General features: G+C 42.9%; 1 protein-coding gene and 1 long non-coding RNA gene across 4 annotated transcripts in view; one reads left to right on the top strand and one right to left on the bottom strand.

Annotated features, from left to right (window-relative positions):
- LOC111262592 (uncharacterized) overlaps positions 1-23469 on the bottom strand; it is a 129460-nt gene that overhangs the window by 5200 nt on the left and 100791 nt on the right. For 2 of the 3 annotated variants that reach the window (XM_022836954.2, XM_086969220.1), the window contains exons 3-5: positions 10014-10286; positions 8756-9022; positions 4215-4390 (exon numbers count right to left, since the gene is read on the bottom strand). In XM_022836954.2, coding sequence (XP_022692689.1) covers positions 4215-4390; positions 8756-9022; positions 10014-10286 — 716 coding nt within the window. The remainder of the gene's footprint in view (positions 1-4214; positions 4391-8755; positions 9023-10013; positions 10287-23469) is intronic. The other variant, XM_086969221.1, reaches the window with a different exon arrangement.
- Positions 10944-22534, top strand: LOC111262595 (uncharacterized). Its single transcript, XR_002681720.2, has 2 exons — positions 10944-12608; positions 21276-22534. It is a non-coding gene; the product is annotated as an uncharacterized LOC111262595 (long non-coding RNA).

Here is a 23469-nt window from a genome sequence, read left to right as displayed (position 1 = left end):
AATGGATGCGGACTTTCCGAAAAAACAGGATTATATAATGAGCGTTAACTAATAAAACAAACTTGTTTCATTGAGTCTAATATAGTATTCAGGGATTTCTGGAACAACATTTCAACATGGTAAGCTATTGAAACGTTCTTGCTAATAACGCTTTGATTCACACAGCTGAAGATGTTTCGACAGGTTCGAAATGAAGACGAAGGATTTAGGAAAACAAACCTCTGTGGCATATTCTGTACTTCTTAGGCTAAGCTATTACGGCTATCTACCAAGTTACACCTAGCATTTGCGCAAACCGCTTATAGCTTTGGAGATACTGTTGATCCGCGTTCACAAAACTGATTAAAAGCGACACATTACTAGTCTAGAACCCAACGGTCGGTATCGGAAAATGCTTCACCGTAGTCACCTGGTAATAACAGTTCTTCGAAGTCGTCCCTCAGTGTTTATTCAGGGCACTCCAAAGTCGCCCTTCGACCCACTCCATGATACATAATATGGCACTGGCTCATCCAGGAACTACTTGATGAACGCGTAAGCCGTCACGGATCTAGAACGGCCTTTTTTCGTTTCGTTAAGCTGTTGTGTTTTGCAATTTTAAGGATTGTTCGAAAGGTGGGTCGCAATAGTCGCGGATAACAGAAACAAGTCTGTTAAATTCGCATTGCCTTCATAACCAGCGTCTTTCTCCATATGCGTAATGGCTATTCTACTACGGTTCAGCTATCCAATTAGCTACCCGCCAGATACGTCCGAGATGCCTGATGAATTTTCAATCAGCAACAAGACAGATCTTTAGCTTCACGATTTTGTCTCACAGATCGCTAAATGTCTATGCCTGCGTTTGTTGCTGGTGCTGCCGCTACAGCCGTTGCTGGCATAATCGATATTGTCATTGAAGCGCAAAGTGTGGGTTGTTTCTTTGCAGCCACCAAGAGTCGATCGACGAAATAAAAGTAAAGAGGACCAAGCAAAAGACCGACAGATGTCCAAACGGATGAAGCGTTCTAGCAACTTACTGACAAACCGGCAAAAATGTTACGGACGCTGATAAAAGCCTCAATGATAGTCCTTCATCACTTTCTTTTCAGGCTCGACCAATGTCCCTGCTGTGGCTAAAGTTTGGTTCGGCCTGATCTTTCGGGACCACGACTGTCTCGTCGCGTGCACTTACACCTCCCAGAAACATATGGAAGCCTAAGGGCGGTTATTTCACACAGAAATAGCATTTTTCAAAAGTAAACGTTATACATGGAACCGATACGGACTAGCAAGCTATGAACGAGGACAGAATTTCCATTATAACAGAACTGAATCAAAATATACAAGGTACATATCCCGAAGTCTTATATAGGATCAAAAGAAGCAGGAGAAGGAGGAAAATTTGCGCGGGAGAAAATGGTTACCGCACTGGCTGTCGTAACATAAATGAAACGTTCGGCGGATATTTAAACACCAAAGGACGGACACCACACTACACAGCGATAGGTGCCGAACAGCACAAGTGAAAGTCGTCCTAGCACACAGGATAAATTCCGTTAGGTCATCCGGATTGCTCGTCGTGAGAACGGGCGGCCCCCGAAAGTGGGGCAGACGTAGTAGTTGTGGACGAACAAGAAGCTGAGTCAAGTATAGAAAGGATCAGCGACGATGTCGTATTGACAGAGAGACCGCTCTTTCATTGCCCACACATTGGAGATATCGGTGCTCTTTCACAAACCGAAAAAAAGTATTTGTCACTGATTGGACGGCACCGTCGTTTCGTTGTGCTTTCTGAGAGAAACACGTTATAATCTTGTTTGCTATTATAAGCACTGGAACGGAGCCAGAGTCACTCTTTAGCAGAAGCTCAAATAGGCTGTTTTAGTGCCGGCAAATTTATTACTCAAAGAGGCAGCCAAGGACGAGCAGATAGTCAAATGGACGTTTGGGGCCTAGCTGATGGACAAAACCATTCCCAACGCTATGGCAAGCTTGCAGGACGGAAGCCAGAACCGGAAGAAAATGCATGCTCAAGAGAATGCGACTTCAACAAGTGAGGTAATAATGATCGTAATGACAGGACAACGACGATAACGGAGACGAATCAAAGCTCCTTTATCTTTTGGTCCCGTAATACGCAACTGTGTTCTTCATGCGCTGCTGGTGCACGGTGTAGCCGAATTTAACAGTCTATTGATTTTAGCTCTTGCAACTGTAGTGGTGTGGGTAATGAAGACTTTCATGCCATACCCATCGCTGTCTTTCATCTATGGATATGTATCGTAGTCGAGTATTTTTTTGCCTTAACAACATTTAGAAGTTAGCTTGAAGAATGATGTCAGGATTATACTGAAAATGTGCTTCTCATGGAATGATCTAAAATAGAACAGATAAAACATAAACGCTAATTTTCAAACGTCTGGCTGAACTATTAGATCCTAAGATCTCGTCTGTGTCCAGTGGGCAATATGGTAACAAACAATTTAATGAATATTATTATGAGCAATTAGATATCAACAGTCTGACAAAATGACTGCTTTGTCATTGCCACCGTTACTTCGCGTTTGTTATCTACGCATTTCTATCTGTCTATCTATCCATAGTAAAACGAGCATAATTCGGATAAACGAAACGTGCCGGTCGGTCTCCGCTGCGCCCGATTATGTGCGAAACAACGTACTCTAGTTACCCCGTAAGTTTGTTGATGTTAGAAAAATAGACAGACTCTGTGAGCTTCTATCGTCTGTTAGTACTGCACCTGTCACTGTTTTCGTTTGCTGTCGTCGAATGAAAATCAACCTTCGAAACAAACTCGGCGGAAAGTGCCGTTGGCGCCAAAACGACGGAGCGAAAGACAGGAACAGTGACAATAACCAGTCGTTGTTGAGTAGGCGGACGATGCCGTCATGGGTAAGAGAGTAAGAAACGTCAATGAAATGAAAGAATCGTCAGAAGAAAAATTCCAAATGCAGTAACCAATCACAGGCAGCGAAGACTGCGGCGTGCCACGATGTAGTGCGGTGAATGTACGTCGGTCGGGTCCGCTATTAGCCGACGCACCATCGTCCAATGGTAATCATCATCGCCGTCGATACGTAAATGGATTACGCTCCCAGCTGGAGCTATTTAGACCAGCAGCAGTGATCATGACGATATTAATAATTATAATATGATGATAAATCATCATAACTTACTGTCAGATGTCAGCCAATCCATACTCAGTCAAAATGGCAACACAAGCCTCGTTGCCCGTAGAAGATAGTCGGCGAAGATCGACCGGTTCGTTACTGCTGGACGGGGACGTATACTGTCGGATGATATGTTGATGAAGTCGACGAACTAAACACGATGTATAGGAACGGGGCTGACATCGATAGTACTACGTGTCAAGCGTTAATACACGTAGCTATATGTCCTCTTCGCTAGGTCTTTTGAGGCAGATACAGAGTGTACATTACGGTACCTACACCACACATCCTGGAGTTTCGCTTATAACAGGTGTCGTGATCGTTTACACTAATCAACGGCTTTTCTTCTTCTTTTAATTTTTTGCGTTGGGTGTTGTTTTTGCCGTTCGTTTCTGCTCACGTCACTGCCAGCTATTGTATTGTGTCCCTTTACGCTTGGTCAGAGCGAGCAATTTAGCTCGTTCATCCAATCAATCAACCCTGCAACTAGATTGGCGGCGTTGCTATTATTAATCTAACGTGATTGAGGACACTGCGGAACAGATTAGACACGATCATTTTAATTGGAAGATTTTTTTTCATTTTCATTACCAGGAGAGGTTGCATCGATATGATCGGTAAGGATACAATGTAACGAGAAAGTGAGCTGCTGCACTTCGAGAGCTACTCGATCATAATGTAGTGTGGTGGTGGTGGTGGTGGTCGTGGTCGTCGTCGTCGTCGTCGTCGTAGACGAAAAGCGTTCCTTAGTCGTTCTTGTGCGTGATCTGAATACGAAAACACGAGTCCACTCGAACAAGCGTTTGCCGCAGTGGAAGCTCGCTCGCTCGTTATCGTATTGCATCTACGGGAGCTACTGAAGTCGAGTGTGTTGTCATAATCATGGCGGCTCGATTCGATCTCGAGCGATTCATATAAGAAAGGCATGTTTCGGCCATTTCGAAAACGCAGAGCTAGGGGAACGATTTTACAACAATATTAGAGCTGACCAAATTACAGCAAGTTACCCACAGAATCATAGAGGCCATTCAACGTGACACTCACCTCCTGTTTGACGTCGCATTCCAGTTCGTGATAGTTCATTGTGATTTCGAACTCCATCGAATTAGAAACATCAGTAACACAGGAATTGGGCTTCGACTTTGAGTAGAGTTTACCATTGAACATCTTCGTAGACTTTACCCTGGCAACCATTTCGCGGGAAAGGCATTCGATTGACACTGAAATCAATACAAAAGCAAGAGACACAACACAGTGAAGATTATTAATACGAAACAGTCACTAACGTACTCTTCGTATTCGTCATGAAACAGTTTCAACACTTCGATAGACTAGACCGATGTTTCATTTCTAGGCTCGCTTGGCCTACGAAATCGCGTGTCGTCAAGAACGTTGATCATTATTGAGAAAAACAAAAGTGCCCCCAACCGCGAGCCTCCCCATCCAGCAGACAAAAACAATAAAGCACGCGATAACCGTGGCCTGACGCTTGATCATCATGTTGACGGTAATATACGTATAGGTAGAATCGTGTCAAAGGACACCTCCGCATTTCTCTGGATGGCGTATTGAATTGTTTCGCAGTATGACAGGAACCATTCAGGATGCCTAAAATATAGATCAGCTAGTGTGAGGCGTTTGCGTGGTCAGTATCGTGGCCCCATTTCCGTCTCATACTGATGATACTACATTTTGGCGATACAGGCAGTCTAAATATTTTCAAGCCTCTTTGATAGATTTGCGTAAATGTTCTCGTTAATTAGCTAACTATAGTGGACTTTTTTCATTGACGGCAATACCAGCAATTCGTTCCGTTCTATATAAAATTGAATTAGAAACGCGTGAATTATAAAATGCGAATTAAGGCACGGAAACAGCACAGTAATCGACGAACGGATCCTTTTTTCTCTCTCATTTATTTTGTCCGTCATAAAAATGATCGATAGACAGATAGCTCGATCGTCGTCTTTTGCGTGCTGTTCCAAAAGGCAAATTCTGTTCATGCTGACTACAGCCATCATGTCGCACACTGACCCTGGACAGCGGTGCATTGTCAAGGCCAGCTCTTTCCTAGAATAGTGATAAAGAAGGGAAACAAGTTGATGTATCAGAAATGTTAGCTATCCAACAATATCAAACAACTACGGTAGAAGCAGCACATCTTGATTACACTGTGCCGGAAGGACAGAAGCTTTCGGTTAGCGACCGTCATCTTTTTCTACTTCACTCATGCCAAGCGTTTCTCTAAAAGCGTCGTGGTAGCATACGTAAACATGTCAGTAGCAATAATAGTAAACTAAATAGCTGGTAAACAAGCTAATGATAAACGTAAAGCGTCGCTAGAAATTGCGTTGGATACTTTCGCTTTTCGAGCCGCTATCCTTTGAGCTGGGTGGCTTGCGCGTACACTTTTTGCGTGTAGCTGTGGCAACATGACAGAGAAAACACTCACCACACATCACGTCCACAACGCATTCAATTGGCCGTCGTGATGGGGTTCTACGGCCGCCTGTTGAGCCGTTGCGGAAAACTTGCACTCGTCCGCAGGAGGAATTCTGTTGTGGCCGGACCCTGTAAGAGGGCGCCCGGACCACGTTGGGCATGTTGTTCGCGGTCAGACAACAGTTGCGAAAACAGCAGAAGTAGAAGCTGGACCAGTTATGGCAGCGACGATTTCAAATGGCAGCGGAATGGGACCGTAAGAGAGATGCAACGAGACGAGTGAGTGCGTTTGCTCGATTTGTCAATGATTTGATAACGTAAGCGGCAGCTGTTGCTGCAGAACGGCTTATCGGCTATTTCTGTATTAGCGCCCAGATTGGAGGGATCAAGGCAGATGCTGAAAAGCCTATGCGAATTTTGATGGTAGCCGTTTACGGTCAGACTCGGCGAGAAGCTATGATTCGCCCTCTGAGTCATGGCTTACAATTCAAATGGAACAACAGAAACGCTAGCAATCGTCTAAGAAAGAGGAGTGATAAAAACACATAAACGCCCATACAGATCATTTAAGCATGAAGTTCACAGATAAACGGCGGTGGAGTGTACCTCCAGCACGACGACGCAGTATGCGCTTCGCAAAATCATAGACGTAAGCGGTGGAATAAATGTCGCGCTATAATTGTTAGACGATCGACATACCAAGACTATACTGCTCATATATCCTTGTCTGATACGGAATTAATGGGCAAAAATGGAAGTTAAAATCTGCAACCGAAATCTGGCGAAGATGTCTTCGGCTACGTTGTCCAGCAATCGCGATCGCTACATCGACTAGACGTAGTCTCTCTAACTTTATAGTTATCTAATCTGCACTTTAGTATTCTTTAATTACGTTACAGCTTAATTTCTTTTATTTTTAGCAATAGATTTGTTTTTGCATGCTACTTTTCACCCTGTTCTCCTTCTCGCATTTACTGTTGCTGCCGCTGTTACCAACATTACAGTGACGCAAATAAGTTTGCGGACGACGCGCCTATGACATTTCTGCGTACAAGCTGCACGCAAAAACAGACCAAGCGTCATAGTCACCCTGACAACGCACTCACAAACAGAAAATCCCGTAAATATTTAAGTGATGAAAGTCACCGCATAGCTGTCCGGATTACGCTAATCGAAACGGTCGCAGTGGCTGACAAGCAGAACGGGAGTGCGAGCCAGGACATACATGACATTGACGGGCTAGCGGAAAAAAGGGACAGCAAGATACAAAAATGGAGAACCCCTAGAAGTATCTTATACTTTTTATGGTTGCCTTACCTGCTCTTAGCTAGGGCAAGGGAGCTGAACGAAATAAACATACGATCGTGGCAGATAGGATATAACAGCCGCAACAGCGACTAGATATCCCAGCTGGCTAGCGCCGAAACTGACGGCTACCGTTGTGACGGCCATCTCGAATGATCGGGATAGACCTGTATGCGTAAAAGCGATAATGGGAATAATAATGGTCGCTGTGATAGACACGCTGGCCATGATACACTCGTAAGAGCCACTTTGAAATTCGTAGCTTTTATTGCTTCTTGTTTTACGTCTGGCCCGTAATACGTGACCTGCAATAACAGCAGACTTGTGCTGCTACTGCCATTCCGCTATCTTCGATAGAGCGCCATTGGCTCGTGGTCCGTTTTGTATCATGTATCGTCGTGGCTTCTAGTTCATCCGTACTGAACTATCACGGTTCCGTTATTCTGTCAGTTTTGCTTTCTGCTAAAGCGCTCGTTTGCGGCTGCGGATATATGGAAAAAGAAAAGATAAAGTCTGTAATATCGTATAGGGTGCTCCGTTTCGTGAAATTTCACCGACTGCAGTGCACGATTCGAACGAAACCTCTTAAGCGACAGTGCTTTTGAACAGACACGATTCTTAACGAAGGGCTACATTGTGATATCTCGAAAGGTGTTAACGACACATTTCAAATACTACAATGACTGTCTACATAAATACTATGCACTCAGATACCGTTGATAACGTTCGTCTAAATACGTAAAATTATCGTAAAATAACTCCCATGGAGCAGTGTTACATAACGATAAGTATACGAGTTATATATAAACATTTTTATCACGAATCGCTTCTAGATAAAAATTATGATTATGATGCTCATTATACTTATAGCTATTACGAAACTTATAATTAGGACATTGTGAAAATTGACGTATACATATTTGGTGACTTTTTCCCTCTGTTTCGCGCTGTTTGCCGGTACGGTCTTGGGAGTGCGCGTACGACAACACAGGAACGCGTGGCGTACGCGTATCTTGATCCTATAGATTTCGTTAATCGAATCGCTCAGACCGCTAGGAACGCTGCAACTGTTATGAACATTGCTGCCGCTGATTACCCCCCTTGTGTTCAAGTTGCATTAAGTATGAAGTGCGGAACTTGTAAGGAAGGCAGAAGCAGGAATAGAGAGCATAATGGTCGTAGGCCAACATACCTTTTGCTATGGACAGGGAAGAACAGTTTTAACTGGTGTTGATCGAATATGTCGAGGTGTGTATTGGTAGAGTAGATGCAAGGGTGATAATATCATCGTAAAAAATGAACGTGAAATTGTTCATCATCATCATATACCTGTTGGTCGTGGAACAGAGCCTGTAGCTGAAAGCATTTGCTAGGTGATAAGCGAGAGCTGTGCCGTAAGTCCATAATATAAATAAAGATAAAGGGAAAAGAAACAACGGCGCAGAAGCCTGCATTCTGAGAATACGGGTTGCCGATATTCAAGGCACCCATAAGGTAACATGATGGTTTGCATTGAGGACGCATTGTTATTGTTACAGTCGGCGCCCGCTAATGATCGGCTAGTCCCGTGAGCTAACTACCGACTTTTGCAAACGAACCTGACCTTTATGATAGCTTGCAAAGGTGCATCAGCTGAAAACCTGAAAAAAACAACTGGCGGGAGCCAAATGTGTACGACAAGAACGCAAAAATTTAACCAGTGCATTATAAAAGAGAGTGACACAGCTGATGTTTACATTGCACAAATACAATTTCGCCAGCGACCCCCGCTGTTACATATCTTGTAGAACGAAGCTCAGGCCTTAATGTGCGATAGCTCTATTTAGAGTTTTTCTTACCGTTGAAGCACGAAGCAAGCTCGTAGGTTACGGCCTCGGCGATTTTAAGGTAAGGATCCTGAATATGAGTGAGAGATGCGCGAGCGTAGTGGCTGATACGACAAACAGGGTTCTGAGGATCTCCCATATCGTACGAGTGGCAGCGGAAGTTAGCTCCTAGACAAATCTTTTTGCACTCATCTTCGCCCTTTACATCCTGGTACACAGCATCAACGGTCTTCAGGATCTTGTTTTTGACGTTTTTGAACTCACAGAGACGAGCATCTTCTGTAGTATCGACAATGCGTATGCTCATCGTTAAATTTTTCTACATATATACACAAAATAACATCGTAGTACAAACAGATGACAATACAAAACTGACCTACCAAAATCTTGTACAGGCGACTTCCAAAAGTATTTATGGACAGGAATCGGTAAAATCTGACATGTGCAATTGATCATCGGTCCATTGATAGGTTTGCAAAAATCACTGACTACACATTTACAGTAAACAGAAATAAACAAGCACTAGCTACATCTATTCGTAGCGTGTGGACAATAGTATCTAAGCAAAGTATGAAATACTGAGCCGCTAGCCAGGACAGATCTGTTGGGTTATTCTTCTATATTGCTCAGTCGTATTTCCAGGAACACATTCGTCACAGAACCGAATGTCAATATACTGCTCGTAGCGAGACTGCGATAACCAAAGGTGCTTAAATTTTTTAATCAATCGATTAAGATCGCCTCGTCCGTTTGGCCTTACGACGAGGACGAACGAGATACGTTCGCGAGGCGAAACGTATTCAAGGGCGCATGAGGTATCTACCTCATTTCACTTCGGCTGGTGAGGCTACGGTGGAAGTTACCAGTAATTTGAAAAAATAGGCATTGTTCATGATTCTGTTGCGCGCCCCTCTGCTGGAACAGAGAACCAATGACTAAAGATGCTTTCTTTTTGCCAATGAACAGACAAGGGCTTAGTTATGTCATACGCTGACAGTACTACTGCACGCATCTATAGGGGCGATATAAGTGTCGCCTGTTATACTACGTATATCCGAAGTTGAAATTTTTATTCGAATTAAACATATATCATATAAGTCTATTTGCTTGTAAGAGAACGTTATTCGATTCAGCTGTATACGTATTATATGCTAAACTGAAAAGTTCCTGTTGGTAAATGTACATCGACGTTACTTCAGTCTAATGTTCTTAAGCTCGCATTGTTGCAAAATATTGAACGCACAAGCAGATATAATAGTTAAATACGTACCGACAACGCAGTTACTCTCTAGGTAGTCGATCGTTTCGTTCACGTCAGCTTGGAAAAGCCTCTTATCAAGTACGGTGTGACGGTCCATATCAGAAAGGCTGCACTGGCCAGTGACATCTTCAAAGTTGGCAGAACGACATTGAAAGTCAGCTTCAGTGAAGCAAAGCTCAATGCACTGTTGTCGGCTGGAAACCGTCTGAATTTTTTTAATCTCAGCCATCAGCACGTAGCCTTTAACACGTTCATAATGCCAATCGCGCACACAGCCAGAGTCTGAAACGACAGAAACCAAAAATGTCCTTAGGTGTAAGGGGTTGTCCAGCAAGGTGAACGATTTTTTTTAAGAAGAATATAGGCGAACTATAGTAACGGATCTGTGATACATTTAAACACATTTTGGTCTTTTCATTGTCAAAGATTTTTAGGCGATATTGATCTACTTCAAACAACGAGGAGCCGTCTCTTCCTGTTACGGAAGAGCATTTTTTTTTTATTTGAAGAGGTATGTCGCGTTATATCACTTGAACTCACGAGACCTGGTTGCATGATGTCGCATGCGAAAAACACCTGCCTGTTTTCTAAACTTGCAATAACTACAGATAAAACATATTTAGCAAATAACAAACTCGTGCCTAAACGTTTATCTGGCTAATCTTTACTAAAAAATAGTCTCCGAAAAATCAATGCCTGTTTTACATGAACTGTTCTTAAATCTGTGTCAATAAACACAAATAAGTTGCGGCCACAAACGGAATAAAAAATTTTAAGAAGAAAAAGATGTTTAATAGTCTGTGGGAAACGAACAGGAAGCAATGCAGCTACGGAACAAGTCACTGGTAAAATACACGTATTGGTATCGTTAAAGAGATGGACAACTATTTTTCTACTGACGATTATTTGTTTTTTTTTTCTTTCGCGCACTCCGTCTTTTTCCTATACGTGCCTCTTAGCGTGTTCATAGTAGCCTCCGTATTCTGTAGAAGTACGAAATGTCTTCGAAGAATTTGAACGCGTACACAGCCATTTGACTGGGCCGTCAAGACGCATAGAGGTACGAACGAAAACTGGTTAGACCAACAACAACTGTTAAATTAGTTATCCAAAGGCGGGTACTCAAATGATTGGAGATCTCGAGCTAGCCGTTCGGTCATCTCGATTTGACCGTTTCGCGCCAGCAGTAAACGTGCCGAGACGCTAAAGCTGTTTAGAAACAGAGATGCTTCCTGCAGGGGTTGATCATACTGCTGCTGCTGGAAGAAATCGACAAAAATCATCTCTTCCGCGTCATTCGCTATCCCCCTTTCTGTCTCGTTCCCCTCCTCTCGCTCGCGCTCGCGGTAAACAAACGCAGAAGTGCTATGGACAGGCAGGACGGGCAGTAGGACACATAGTGCATTTCGACAGTAGTAGAACGAAATGCAGTTTACCGGAGAGGATAAGCCGTCACACTTCGCAGGTTGACCCGCCACAGCGGAAATTTCAAACAAAAGCGTCGGCTAAAGTAGCAAAACAACAAAGAAACATTAATTTGGTACACTAAGACCGTCATGTAACACTCGAAATGTACCGCCTGGAATATGTCGAGAACGAAACAACGTAGCTGCGACAAGTACAGCCAAATAAAACCACTAGTTCACTGCTCAAATACAATGCCAATTACAGACGAAGTTAATTTGACAAGAATCTCCGGAGTTATAATCACAACGGACTAGAGCGGGAAAATGTGTTCTAGTGACAGTTAATAAACTACGCTCTATCCTACAACAATCGGAGACATAGCTACATTTCTAGGCCTGCTATTGCGGTCCGTTGCTCGTGTCCGCCGGTCTGTCACCCGGACATTTTTGACGGCAACACAAAGCGGGAAGCCAACAAAAATAACCCAAAAACAGTAGGGCGCGTTCGTCGCGCGATACGAAAAGGAAGTGCGCGCTTTGAGTTCGTCTTTGTCAATAGGTGCTCAACGGCGCCTAACGGGGCGTCTGCTAAGCAGTGACCGCAGCGGGTAGAAAGATACTCATTAATTGCCCGCTACGATCATCTGCAACAGCAAAACAAACAGCAGAGAGAGAATGCAATGACGTAGCAGTAGACAAAACGGAAAATCTGACTAACGTTGAAGACAAGCTACCAGTAAGCCAAGTTCGCAGATATTAGATAACAAGTGAACACAGAGCAGTTGAAGGATTGCTGCTGACATGGCGTCATGAAACCAGCGACAAGCTGAAACTGATTCGCTTTAAATGTTTCTGTAGTGCTATGAATGCTGGAACAACCATGCGATATTTATCTGCGATTACGACCAGGGCTATCACCACTATTGCTGTTGTTTAGACTAGTCGATGGGCACTCAACGTTACTTTCTGGGTCAATCAACAAAAATAACTAAAAAAAAAAAAAAAAAAGTGAACAGTATTACGACAACATGTTGAGCTCTACGAAGAACGAGACAATGGTTCTGCCGACTGGCTGGCACGGTCAGACTCTTACGAGAATGAGATCGGCTTACGATGCGATATCGAACGCCTTGCAGTCGAGATCTAGATTCAAGATTTACATTTAAGGATGTCGTTCTTTAATGGCTACGACCACGAGGTTTGCCCTAGACAAATATAACTACTACAACGATTAACGGTATTAAACCGAGATAAATGGGCCATCTGATTCCAGCAAACATTGATTTTTCACTAACCCTAAATTGTATAGCCATCAGTACAGCTGGCAGTATCCTATAGTAGACATAGAGTAACAAAAAAATTCACCACACAGCTATCTGATATCAAAAATCAATTGACATTTTTCTGATTCATCCCCTTTCCCCGACTTCCTGATTTGCTCAGCAACTACCCCTTTCCCTTCGCCACCCCTCACTCTTTACGTTTTCTGGCCCCTTTCATGTCTTATTTAGTTATGAAACAAAAAAAAAAATGTATCGGAGATGCCAAAGAGGAGAATGTACATAAATAGGCAAAGAAAAAGTAATTTGAAAGAGGCCAAACCCAATCAAAAATTGGCAAGTAACGTACGTTCATCGAACAACTACGTGGTAACAAATGTGGTATCGCGTCAAGTTGTTCAGTGACGTGATACTCAGCGACGCGTACACTGCACCAGTGAAGGCAACGATAGCGGTATTCATCACTGACAAAAATATTTAGTGTCAACAGTGACGACGCCCAGGAAAAGCGTTACCGTTGACGCAAAGCAATTGCCGCTGCTGCCATCTGCGTACAATAGTTGAATAAGGAGAGCTCGAACCAGCGAACCTTATCCAGGCCTCTGGATAGTGGCATGGAAGTGGCAGTCCGATGTTCTGTAGGAGGTTATCCTCTTGTACGGAAGCGTTTTCCTCAGCTATGCTGAAATTGCAAAACCGTTTGACAATCAAATATGCACGCGTGCACGATGCCCGCCGATTGCTCGATCGAACCAATTTGAAGACGGGACGATAGAATGTGAACTTATTCATTAACTGAGAAGACGATCCGGCTGAGAGATAAATGAGCGGCCAGATCAGATCAGAACAGAACAGATGAGGGATACACGAATGCAGGTCAGAAAAGGGTCGTACAAATAAAGATACGAAACATATCTGAATAATTCAGATACTCGTACTTTTTTTTTTATCAATATCGTTGTTACGACTACACGGTTCGTTCCCCATCATCGAAAAAGATCTTGAAAATGAATTTTATCCTTTTGACTATATTCTAACAAAAACAGGCCAGAAAGGCCCATTAGCTATAATTGATTGACCTTTTAGAGCTTTTGAATTGCTCGGTATTCAACCAGAGGTGACGGAGGACAGCTTAGAATATGCTATTCAATCGGGGAGGTTCGGATGATCGAGAACAAAATCCGACTCTAAAACTGGTGTATGCACGCCATTATATTAAAAAACACGGGTTCTTATTTTAGATGTGTGAGAGCTTCCACATATATATAGTAGATACACTCTTAATAACACTAATTTGCATAAAAAACGTCGTTTTCTTCGTAAAAAATTATGCTTAATCAGAATGTTATGTTTCTGTGGGCAGAGAAATAAAAACGTTCGTATCTGAGTATAAAAATAGTATTTTCTTGCGTCAGCGTGCCACATCACAACGCCATGCTTGAAAAGTTGCCATCTATATGGTTGCCCAACATTATTATTAGCAGCGTTGCCAAGCGGTAGAAAATTTCTGTCAGCATCATCTAGATTGTTTCCACTCTAGGATCAAAACTCCACTGTTTAAGTTACCGCTACAATGATCCCCCCCCCTCCCCCCCGCCGCCGTTTAGGCGTTTATAAGAGACTGTGGTGCAATGCTACTGATCTCTAAGAAACGCTTATTATCGTCTTTAAGCGTGCAAATGGATAACTGCGTTACGGCGTCATTTAACTTGTACGTCTGCCACCTACAATCATTATTTTCATCGAAGCACTACCGCAAGAAAACCGAAGCAGTAGATGGTAAAGCTTTTGAATTTTACCTTTCCGAAGTGGTTTATCCTATCGCAGTGGGCTATTACTATTGCTGTTATCGCTCCCTCATTTTGACGTTTCTTGTATTATTTCATTACGACCTAATTAATAGATTCCGACGTTATAAATGACGTCGATGATCGGACTTCAACTGGCCGAGTGAAGTCATCTGGTTAGCGAAAAAAGGGTCTGGCAGGCCACCAATCGAGTGGCAGATGGGAACGATTAAGCTAATCACATCATCATCGTAATTACTGCCATAATTTTAACAAGCGTCAATTAGACTATGACATATGAAAATCAACAATAGAGACGTGGCTAGTGCGTGATGGAAGCACGTTTGCTTACGCTTTACATATATCTTCGTACGTATAGAACACGTACAGGGGAGACGAACACATGGGGCGGCATGAAATGTACGCAGAGACAACACGGCAAGTACGTTCTTATTGTGGGCGGTCTTCGTGGCCGACCATTGCGTCACTTGCTATGCGTAACGCCTGTTGGGGTTATGCGTGAGTGCATGAAGGAAGAGTGGACAAGAGTTGGCCTAGTTAGTACCACGTGATTGCGTGTGATCTGGAAACACAGCTCTTATGACTACTAGAAATAACCATAATTATTCAATCAGGACTGAAATTTATGCTACACCACAGTAGATCGACAAGCTGGAATCTGATGTACATGTTGACTTCAAATCCAGACTATAAGCAGTTTCATCTGCAAACAATGCTTTCTTCATATCTTTGTAGTGTTTCCTTAGCGTTTCCAAGGCAAGGTTTCACTACCGGCTTCCATTTCGCTCTGTATTTTCATAAGTATTTTTTAAGTTTGTTAACAAACACCCACGTACGGCCATAGTGAAGCCACAATACAAGGGTGCTAAGCTGATCCAATGCCACTTATAAAAGCCGAGACAAATCGATCGTGGACTATACCTGTCATCAGTTGTTCTTTCTAGGTCATGGAAAGCCCTGAGATCAAACGGACCTCGGGTTCCGAGATGGGACGAATCAGCCGATTAAAGCCAACGTTGGATAATCCTACGCTCGATCCAGAAAGAAATAAGGCAAAATGTTGAGATCCGACGTCTTCATTACATAGCAAGATTGCGCGGCTTCGACTGCCACACGAACGATCCACGTGTTTCTTGGGAAAGTTAAGATGGCGGATTGGATTCATTTATTAATTTTCATCGAGTAGCCATCAGTAGCAGAGGCCCCTATTGCCCAATGCAATCTACTACTTCACGTCCGAATTAACTCGTTACTGCTTCGAGTTCGATTCTTCTCCAGAGCAATGCCATTCCCTCGCCTGGTCGTCCTTCAGTTGTTTGCAACGATTGAACCTTGCATCGTTTATGACAATCGTATGCTTCAACTACTATGGTTTCTTTGTTAATTAAAGTTCCACAAGGAACCCAGCACACGCATTTTCAATTTACGAGGAACTCATTTTCTGCATTTTTAATATTTACTAAGGCTATAATTCTGTTACACAATATCCGTAAAATGTCAGTTTTTGCTGACTTGCATGATGTATTCGCCCAGTTTCGATCAATCTCCGTAGCGCTGTGGTCTTCGAGGAAACTTTCTAACTTTCTAAAAAGTAAGTAGCTGTGGCACTGCTATCGCTGACTCTAGTTACTTCAGTCCGTCAATTTGTCACCGTAATCAAATCTGTTACGAAACAAAACATTATCATGATTATGACCAATGCCCTTGTTATCGATAGGATAATCATCGCTAAGATATTATCATCCAGAAGAAGAAGAACATCTAGATGTTTCCCATCGTCCTCGTCATCATTATCATAAGCAGAGAGACGAAGAAACGAAAATAAGAAGAAATAGGATAGCTTCCCTCGCGCCCTTCCTCTCATTATTAGAAAACAGCAGCTTGGCAAGATAGCTTACCGCTGACTTTTGTTCGTTGTGTGTTCATTAGTCTAGCGAAGCTTATGAAGTTTGATGAGTAGCCGTGCATCAGCGGTAGCCGCAGCCGACATGCGGTGCTCATAGTCTGTAATGGCGTAACACAGTTACGGCGACCCCGTAAGCAGCTACGACCACTTCAAAAACAGTGATAACGGAGAAGGCAGTAAAAGACGCAATCCTTTAATGATCGGCGGTGCGATGCGTCTAAATGAGTGTTTCTGTGTGTGCATATTTGTGAGCGTGTGTGTGTACGTGTGTGTGTTTGACACGAAAAACGGAAAGGGGGAAGGCGATGATGACGAAGAATTGGATTCTGGCCTCAACGCAAAGACGGATTTTTTTGCTATTACTTCAACTATTGCTGTTTCATCTATCTGTGTCATTCACCCTGTGGATCGGCGACTGTGGCGGTGGCGGTGGCTGTTGCCGCAATGGCGGCGGCGGCGGCAGCAGCAGCAGTAGTAAACTTAATAATGGGTAAACAGATATTACGATGATTTTCACTGTATTTATCGTAATCTGCAATGCTGTGCATAGGGACGTGCACACCAACTGGAGCTATAAGCGCGCTCTTCTTAATCAGTTTCATTAGACGTTCGTTTTTGGATTTCGTTGTAATTGTCGCTAGCGGTACGTGCTTAGAAGCGCCATGAAGATCACATCATGATGATTGTTCGTTGTCAGTGAGAAATAGAACACGCAAGAGGTAGGATACCTGACAAATGATCCGACTATATAATATGACTGGAAGGTATAATATACTTAGAGCACGAATACAATATATTCTAGTTAGTCTGGAAATATCTTGACGGTTATGTACATTCCAACAACAGTCACTTTAAGTAGGCCACACGATTTGGCCAGTTATATAACTTTTGTATCATTCGATTGACAAATATTAATGTTGAATGTCCGATAAATATCTCTTGGCCGGCTCAGATATAGAAACACTGTTGAATTTCTGGAATTTTCATTTTTGTCCTGCTAAAACAACAGCCAAAACGGATATCGTCAGCACGTCGATTGTCGCTTTAGGTGGCCCACCGGTTACCCACCTCGTAGATGCGCTTTTTGCCAGCCTCGTCCAGTAAGCATCATCATTCGTAGAAAATCTCAACCATCTGCTTTGTCCAAGCAGATGAGAGAGAAAAGGGAGGATAAAATATATGCAATTTATTGATGATTCGAGCTCTCCCTTCGAATGTCAACTTAACCCTTTGTCGAGTGACGCAGGAGCTCTGATTAGTGGTATCCTGTATCTATCGCGTTGGCGCCATCGTTCATCGCAGACATGACAAGCAGGATGAAACGAACGGGAACGAAACGTATCGATGATAAAGCGACTAATTTTCCAGAAAGAATAAGGTTGACTAAATACATCTTTGACTCATTTCGTATCTTGCTTGTTCCCCCATGCTTGTCGTGAGCTCACAGAACACAAGTAGAAGAATTTGGGAATGACAAATGGCCGAAATAAGGACGAAGTGAGGAATTAAAATTGTCTGTTCTACTACTCGTGCTGGTTCCGATAGTCAATCGCTCGATCCTCGAAACGAAAGCCTACATTTGACGTTGAACTGCCGGCAGCTAAACTTACTAACTTGAATCGTCCTTATCTGGTCTGTTGCCTGTTAACTGTCATCGTTAAAGGGACACGTGTTATCAGGACATGAGAAGAGCGCGGTCTGTGCAAAGATGGACGATTGAAGTTCAGCTCTGTTTATGCGTTACTTGACTTATTTCACGAGCGAATACTGACATCGTTAGAAAAATGATGTTTGTATGCGTTCGTGATATACGAATCAGAGGCAAACGGTACGCTTAATGGGCCTTATAATATGTCTAGTGAGCTAATATGCATATACGGTTCGCTTCGGGGGTTTCCTAGAGCCTGTTACTACGATGCCGCTAGTAGGTTATATTCTCGTAGAGAACTACTATGCAGACGCCTGTTTACGGCCGGCGGAAGCACCCTCACGATCAAATGAACAACTTTGAATTGTGTAGGAAATTGGAAAATGTCGGTGTTGCAATCGAATAATCTACGCAACGTAATCCAACGTGGTGGCGTCAAGTAGATTTGTTTACTGCCGACTAGATTCAGAGAAGGTTACATTTCCCGAAGGTCAATGGAATTGAGCGGCTTCCCCGTTAGCATGCGGGCTACGACACTTCCAAAGCTAAGGAGACCCAATTGTGTTGTAATCCGTGAAGTCCGTGGAGATAAACGGTTTCTTGACTTTATGCATGGTAGGCTTCACGCCTTCATGGCAGGAAAAAAAAATGAAACAAACCTATTACAGCATCGCTTTCAACTCTGCAGTTTTACCACAAGAGGAAAAATCGCTTTTATTGTCGTTAAAAAATTGATGTGGATAGTGTTAAACAGGCGCCCCGCAGTAACAGGTATGTGGGCCAATCAATAGATAAAGCAGCAGGTGATCCTGTATGAAAATGTAGGCAATCAATTAAGACGAGTCTGAGCTTTTCGAAGTATTAAAGTATAACGGATGAAAATGACCATACGTCAACGATACATCATTCATTATCGACTTTCGTCGGAATAGCAACGCCATTGATTTGCGTCGAAACCCTCAGGAATCGTTGTCGATTCAGGTGACCTGACCGATGTCCTGGAAGAATCGTTACGCTAATACTTCGTAGCAGAAAAAATGGATGTATTATGTAGTAGAATTGGCTATGATAAATAATGCGCTAAATCTGATACAGAAAACAATTGACAATGCGTGAGCCGTCGCCTTAAGGGTTGAGACGGCTATTGAAGCATTTATCTAGCCTCGAGAAACGCTGCAGCCGATATTATACCCCCTAGGAACCAACTATATTGGCCAATGTTGCAACACTAGAAATTTCTCGAGTGGTATAAATTGGTACCACACCGTGGCTACTGCGTGCCATAGCAATACTATATACGGGTACATCATTTGCTCGCACATGAACAACGTCAACATCGACTATAGAAGAAAAGTACCACGCTACAGAGTCGATATCGTTTTCGCCTGGCCGGCGCCATGTCCTATCCATGGCCGCTTCAGCCGTGATCGTGGTCGCGCGGTGTGTCAAAAAAATCGCGGGTTACCTCATGAACAAAAGAAGAAGCGAAGAGGATCTGTGTCAGACGGCTAGACGAAAACATCCAAATAATATTGATATTGTGCAGCGGCGACGGTAGTGACACTCTTGCATGCTAACATCGACATCATAATGCCTCGAACACCCAACAACGACCGTATCAGGCCATAGCAACGTTCAGCAAGGCACCAGCGACCAGCAGGAGCGGTCCGGTCTCGAATATAGCTTATTCGGCCGCTGAGTAACAGTTGGATGACATAAGGAGTAACTCTCTAACCGTTTGTGGGGTATAGATCATCGATGGCATATAGAAGGACAGCCAGTGATCGAGTGACAGCAGGCCAACAAACAAAAAGACGTCAGACACCATAGAAGCTCTGCAGCTAGCAGCGGCTACTAAGCTCATAATAATGTGACCAAAGACATAGGGTGTCGAACGGGGATAGTAAAAGACACTCATCTCACATTATATGTGTAAGGCCTTTATGAATTATAGCTAGCTGTTCCGAACAGCAGTGAGCCTATGTGCAACGATAATAACGGCCGTCATCCATAGAATAAAGTCATATTTCTTTGTCTGACACCTTAGGAATCTATCGAATGCACATTGATGTCAATAAATAACTAACTTTCGTAGTTCTGCAGAGTGCAACACCCCTCGTAACTTCTGGGTAACTTTCGATAAGACGTCGCTTCAAACGAGATGACGCTATGATCATGATAGGACAGAGATGACGGAATCTACCTAAATTCCGGCTAGAACTATAAAATTGGTAATATAGTACTAGCTTGTGAATATCGCTATCGAAATGACAGTAACACGCATCGGGAGGACACCAACTGGACGGAGATAAATAGTGTGAAGGCAGAATACCTACAGATAGGACGCTGCGTCAAAAGCCAGTTTTGACCATATCGTTAAAAATAAGCGCCGCAACATTCTTCGCGCTGGGGATTTCATTGGCCGGCCTGCTAACTGTCAAGAAACAAATATTGATCGAGATCAACCACCGTGGCTCGTAGACGCATTACACAGGTTGTAACGGACCTTATGGTCCATTATAGCGTGTGGGCTCGTAGTTGAACATGTAAGTTACACGAAGTTCCGGTCGTGCGATGTTGTGGGCACTGAAAGCTAGGGTATTCTACTAAATCAGAATGATTCAAATGAATACAACTAAAAAAACAGACCACGTGGTTACGAAAAGCGGTATGATGCAAAACTCGGATTAGCTTGGAATGCATAGGGTGATACTGCTATCTTGTCGCCTGTTTGCCTTCCAAATAAAATTAGCGTAATTGCGCAAAATTGTTTTCAGACTAGATAAAATCATCCAAAAAACTTCTGTTTTATCAGCTAGTGCTGGCCAGTTATATTTTGCCAGTTCTTAAACTCTATCTACCTTCAATAGCTGTTAGCTATTTCAATGGCCACGGTCGTAAAAACGTTACCCTTCCAAACATCGCTGCCTACTCAACATCTGAATATTTGTCAGATTTTAATTATTTATGGCGTACTTTTTACTTTTTTTTTAACTATTTCACATGAAACGTATGTTCGTACGTCACATTGAAAAGTTTGAAACCACTAACGATATCTAGCTTCTTAAATAGGGTAGAACGATTTGAGACAGCGCAGACGACATTTCAGCGGTTCGTGGGGTTAAGTTCCTCAAAACACAATGGTGACTTGTCATTACTTTCTACAATCTACAAACAGCAATCTACTAAGATATTTTTCTTCTTTTTTCTTTTTACCAAACAGATTGTCCGCACTGATGAAGTTCACTCCGATGTTGTCAGAAGAAAAAGTGAAACTCTCGCGTCGATAACGTATCTGCCTTCGAACTTTTGGCAGGGCACATGTAAAATATACCGCGTTGAATAACGCGAGTACATGATGGTGCATGATAGCACCAATATCTCTGTCAAGCAATGGTCATGGTTCGAATTCAGGCACGGTCACATTTTACTTCATGCTAAAGTCGGTCGTCTTATTCGCAATTCGTAACGGCTTAGGAGCCGGACGTAAAACACGAAGAATGGATATTGGGGCAGACACTGATATTCAGCACGTGAAGTTCGAAGTATCTAAAGGTTCGTGGACTGACTGCGATTCAAGCCTCCGCCGATATGTTTCAAGAGACGCGCGATGCGGAAACAAGACAGTGAACAGATACTACCACATTTGAGAGGTAAAAACTTCGAAACAGATACTCTTAAACAATGTGTAGAGTCGTCAAAGTTGTGGGCGAACAGATTTCAGGTACTACGACCACCCAACCTGAATAGGAACTTGGAAAGAAAATGCGGCTAAGTTCCAGAAACGACAGGTGTACTGATTGGCCCATTAAACCAGTATTCTTCATTCAAATGCTTTTTATCTGAATTGTGCCCATTTCAATGCTGGTATCTGTCAAATGTTGTTGATAGACTATTTTTACTCGATTTATAGAACACAGTAGTATCTATCTGATACTGGGAACTTTGGCCGTATACTTCTCACAACCACTCTTTACTTTTCTTTGCGCGCTCTTCACACGGTGACTACAATTATGAATAGATCAATCATTCAACAAACTTGACGCAAGTAACTCGGGAAACAGATTTCTCTTCTGTAGCATTTTTAACTATTTTTCGTCTATGAACAAGTCGTCCGAATGGTTTTTTTTTCTTTTTTATAGATATAGCATCAAGAACTTGTCCTCGTTAGAAACGTAACTAGACGGGGCAACGTACTTGAAGTAATGCGAATTAGCCACCCATGCCATGCCCCCACCTTTGTAAAAAAGCTGATTCTTCGTAACCAGAGGTGCTAGCTATATCATCGTTTAATATGATTATATTGAGACGATGGCCATTCACTTGGAGGTGCTTGAACCTAGCCCTAGAAGACGGCCGATAGCCTTGAATGTACCAAAAGGAAAAATAACAGTGGAATATCAGCTGCACTATTTTGATAAACTGGAAGGTTTTTTTTGTAACGTACAACAACTGTACATAAAGCTTTGCGATTCACTTCAATATGTCTACTATATATATATATATATAGAAAAATAATAATAGAATCGTGTCTATCTGTCTAACGTCTAGCACGTATATCTATCATACGCAATACAATACAATACCTTTCACGTTAATAATATAATCACTGATTACATGGACTGCGCCGTTGTGCGTTCCACTAGCGAAGTCTTTCAGTGGCCAGTCGCTATAGAAAGAGCAACTACTTCATCTACTACGGCAGCAGATTTAGTAAAAAGTCAGTTTTGTTAATCAGCTACCTTCAATTCCGTTTCCAGCAATAACGGAAGTCTAGAAGGACGGCTGGTTGTATGCTTCTATTGTTGCTTACGTAAGGCGCCTGAAAAGCGAACTAAAAAATAGTTTATCTCTGAATTTGTAATGAATGCTGCGAACTCGGCTTCTTCTGACTATGATTAAGGTGTTCGTTCGATCCGATGTCCACCACTGAGCAGAGCGATTCAGCGCGGTAAACTCAAATGGGGCAAGAAGGTTTTTTACGCACTCGTTGGCCCTCTCTTCGCATATTGACGCTGCCCATCTGAGCTCAGGCTGGTGATTGTTGGAACAAGTCAATCGTTAACAACCATCTATCCTAAGTCCAGCTTACACTAACATTTGAGTTAAAGCGTGCAGCGCAAGACGGATCCCCATAGAATGATGGTCAGCGTGGCGGTGTTCTGGCCCCCGGGTGGCTTCTCGTCTACGGAGCCACGCAGAAGCGGGCGCAGCAAAAGCGCCGATGCGTTATCTTAATGAGAGATCGTGTTGAGTCTGCCACACAAAATCCCTGTATGGAAGTCCACATCATTAAGCTATTACTTTATATTTAAGCAGGCTTAGTAGAAGCGATATCGTCCTTTTCTCAAAGTACTCCTATTATATTCTGTGCACTCAACTGCACCCAGTTGCAAAAGCATTATCCATCACATTCA

This window comes from Varroa jacobsoni, unplaced genomic scaffold (genome assembly GCF_002532875.2).
Source record: "Varroa jacobsoni isolate VJ856 unplaced genomic scaffold, vjacob_1.0 scaffold_677, whole genome shotgun sequence".
Lineage (NCBI taxonomy): Eukaryota > Metazoa > Arthropoda > Arachnida > Mesostigmata > Varroidae > Varroa > Varroa jacobsoni.
The sequence above is the reverse complement of the archived record's forward strand: the minus strand, read 5'-3'. Positions and strand labels throughout refer to the sequence as shown.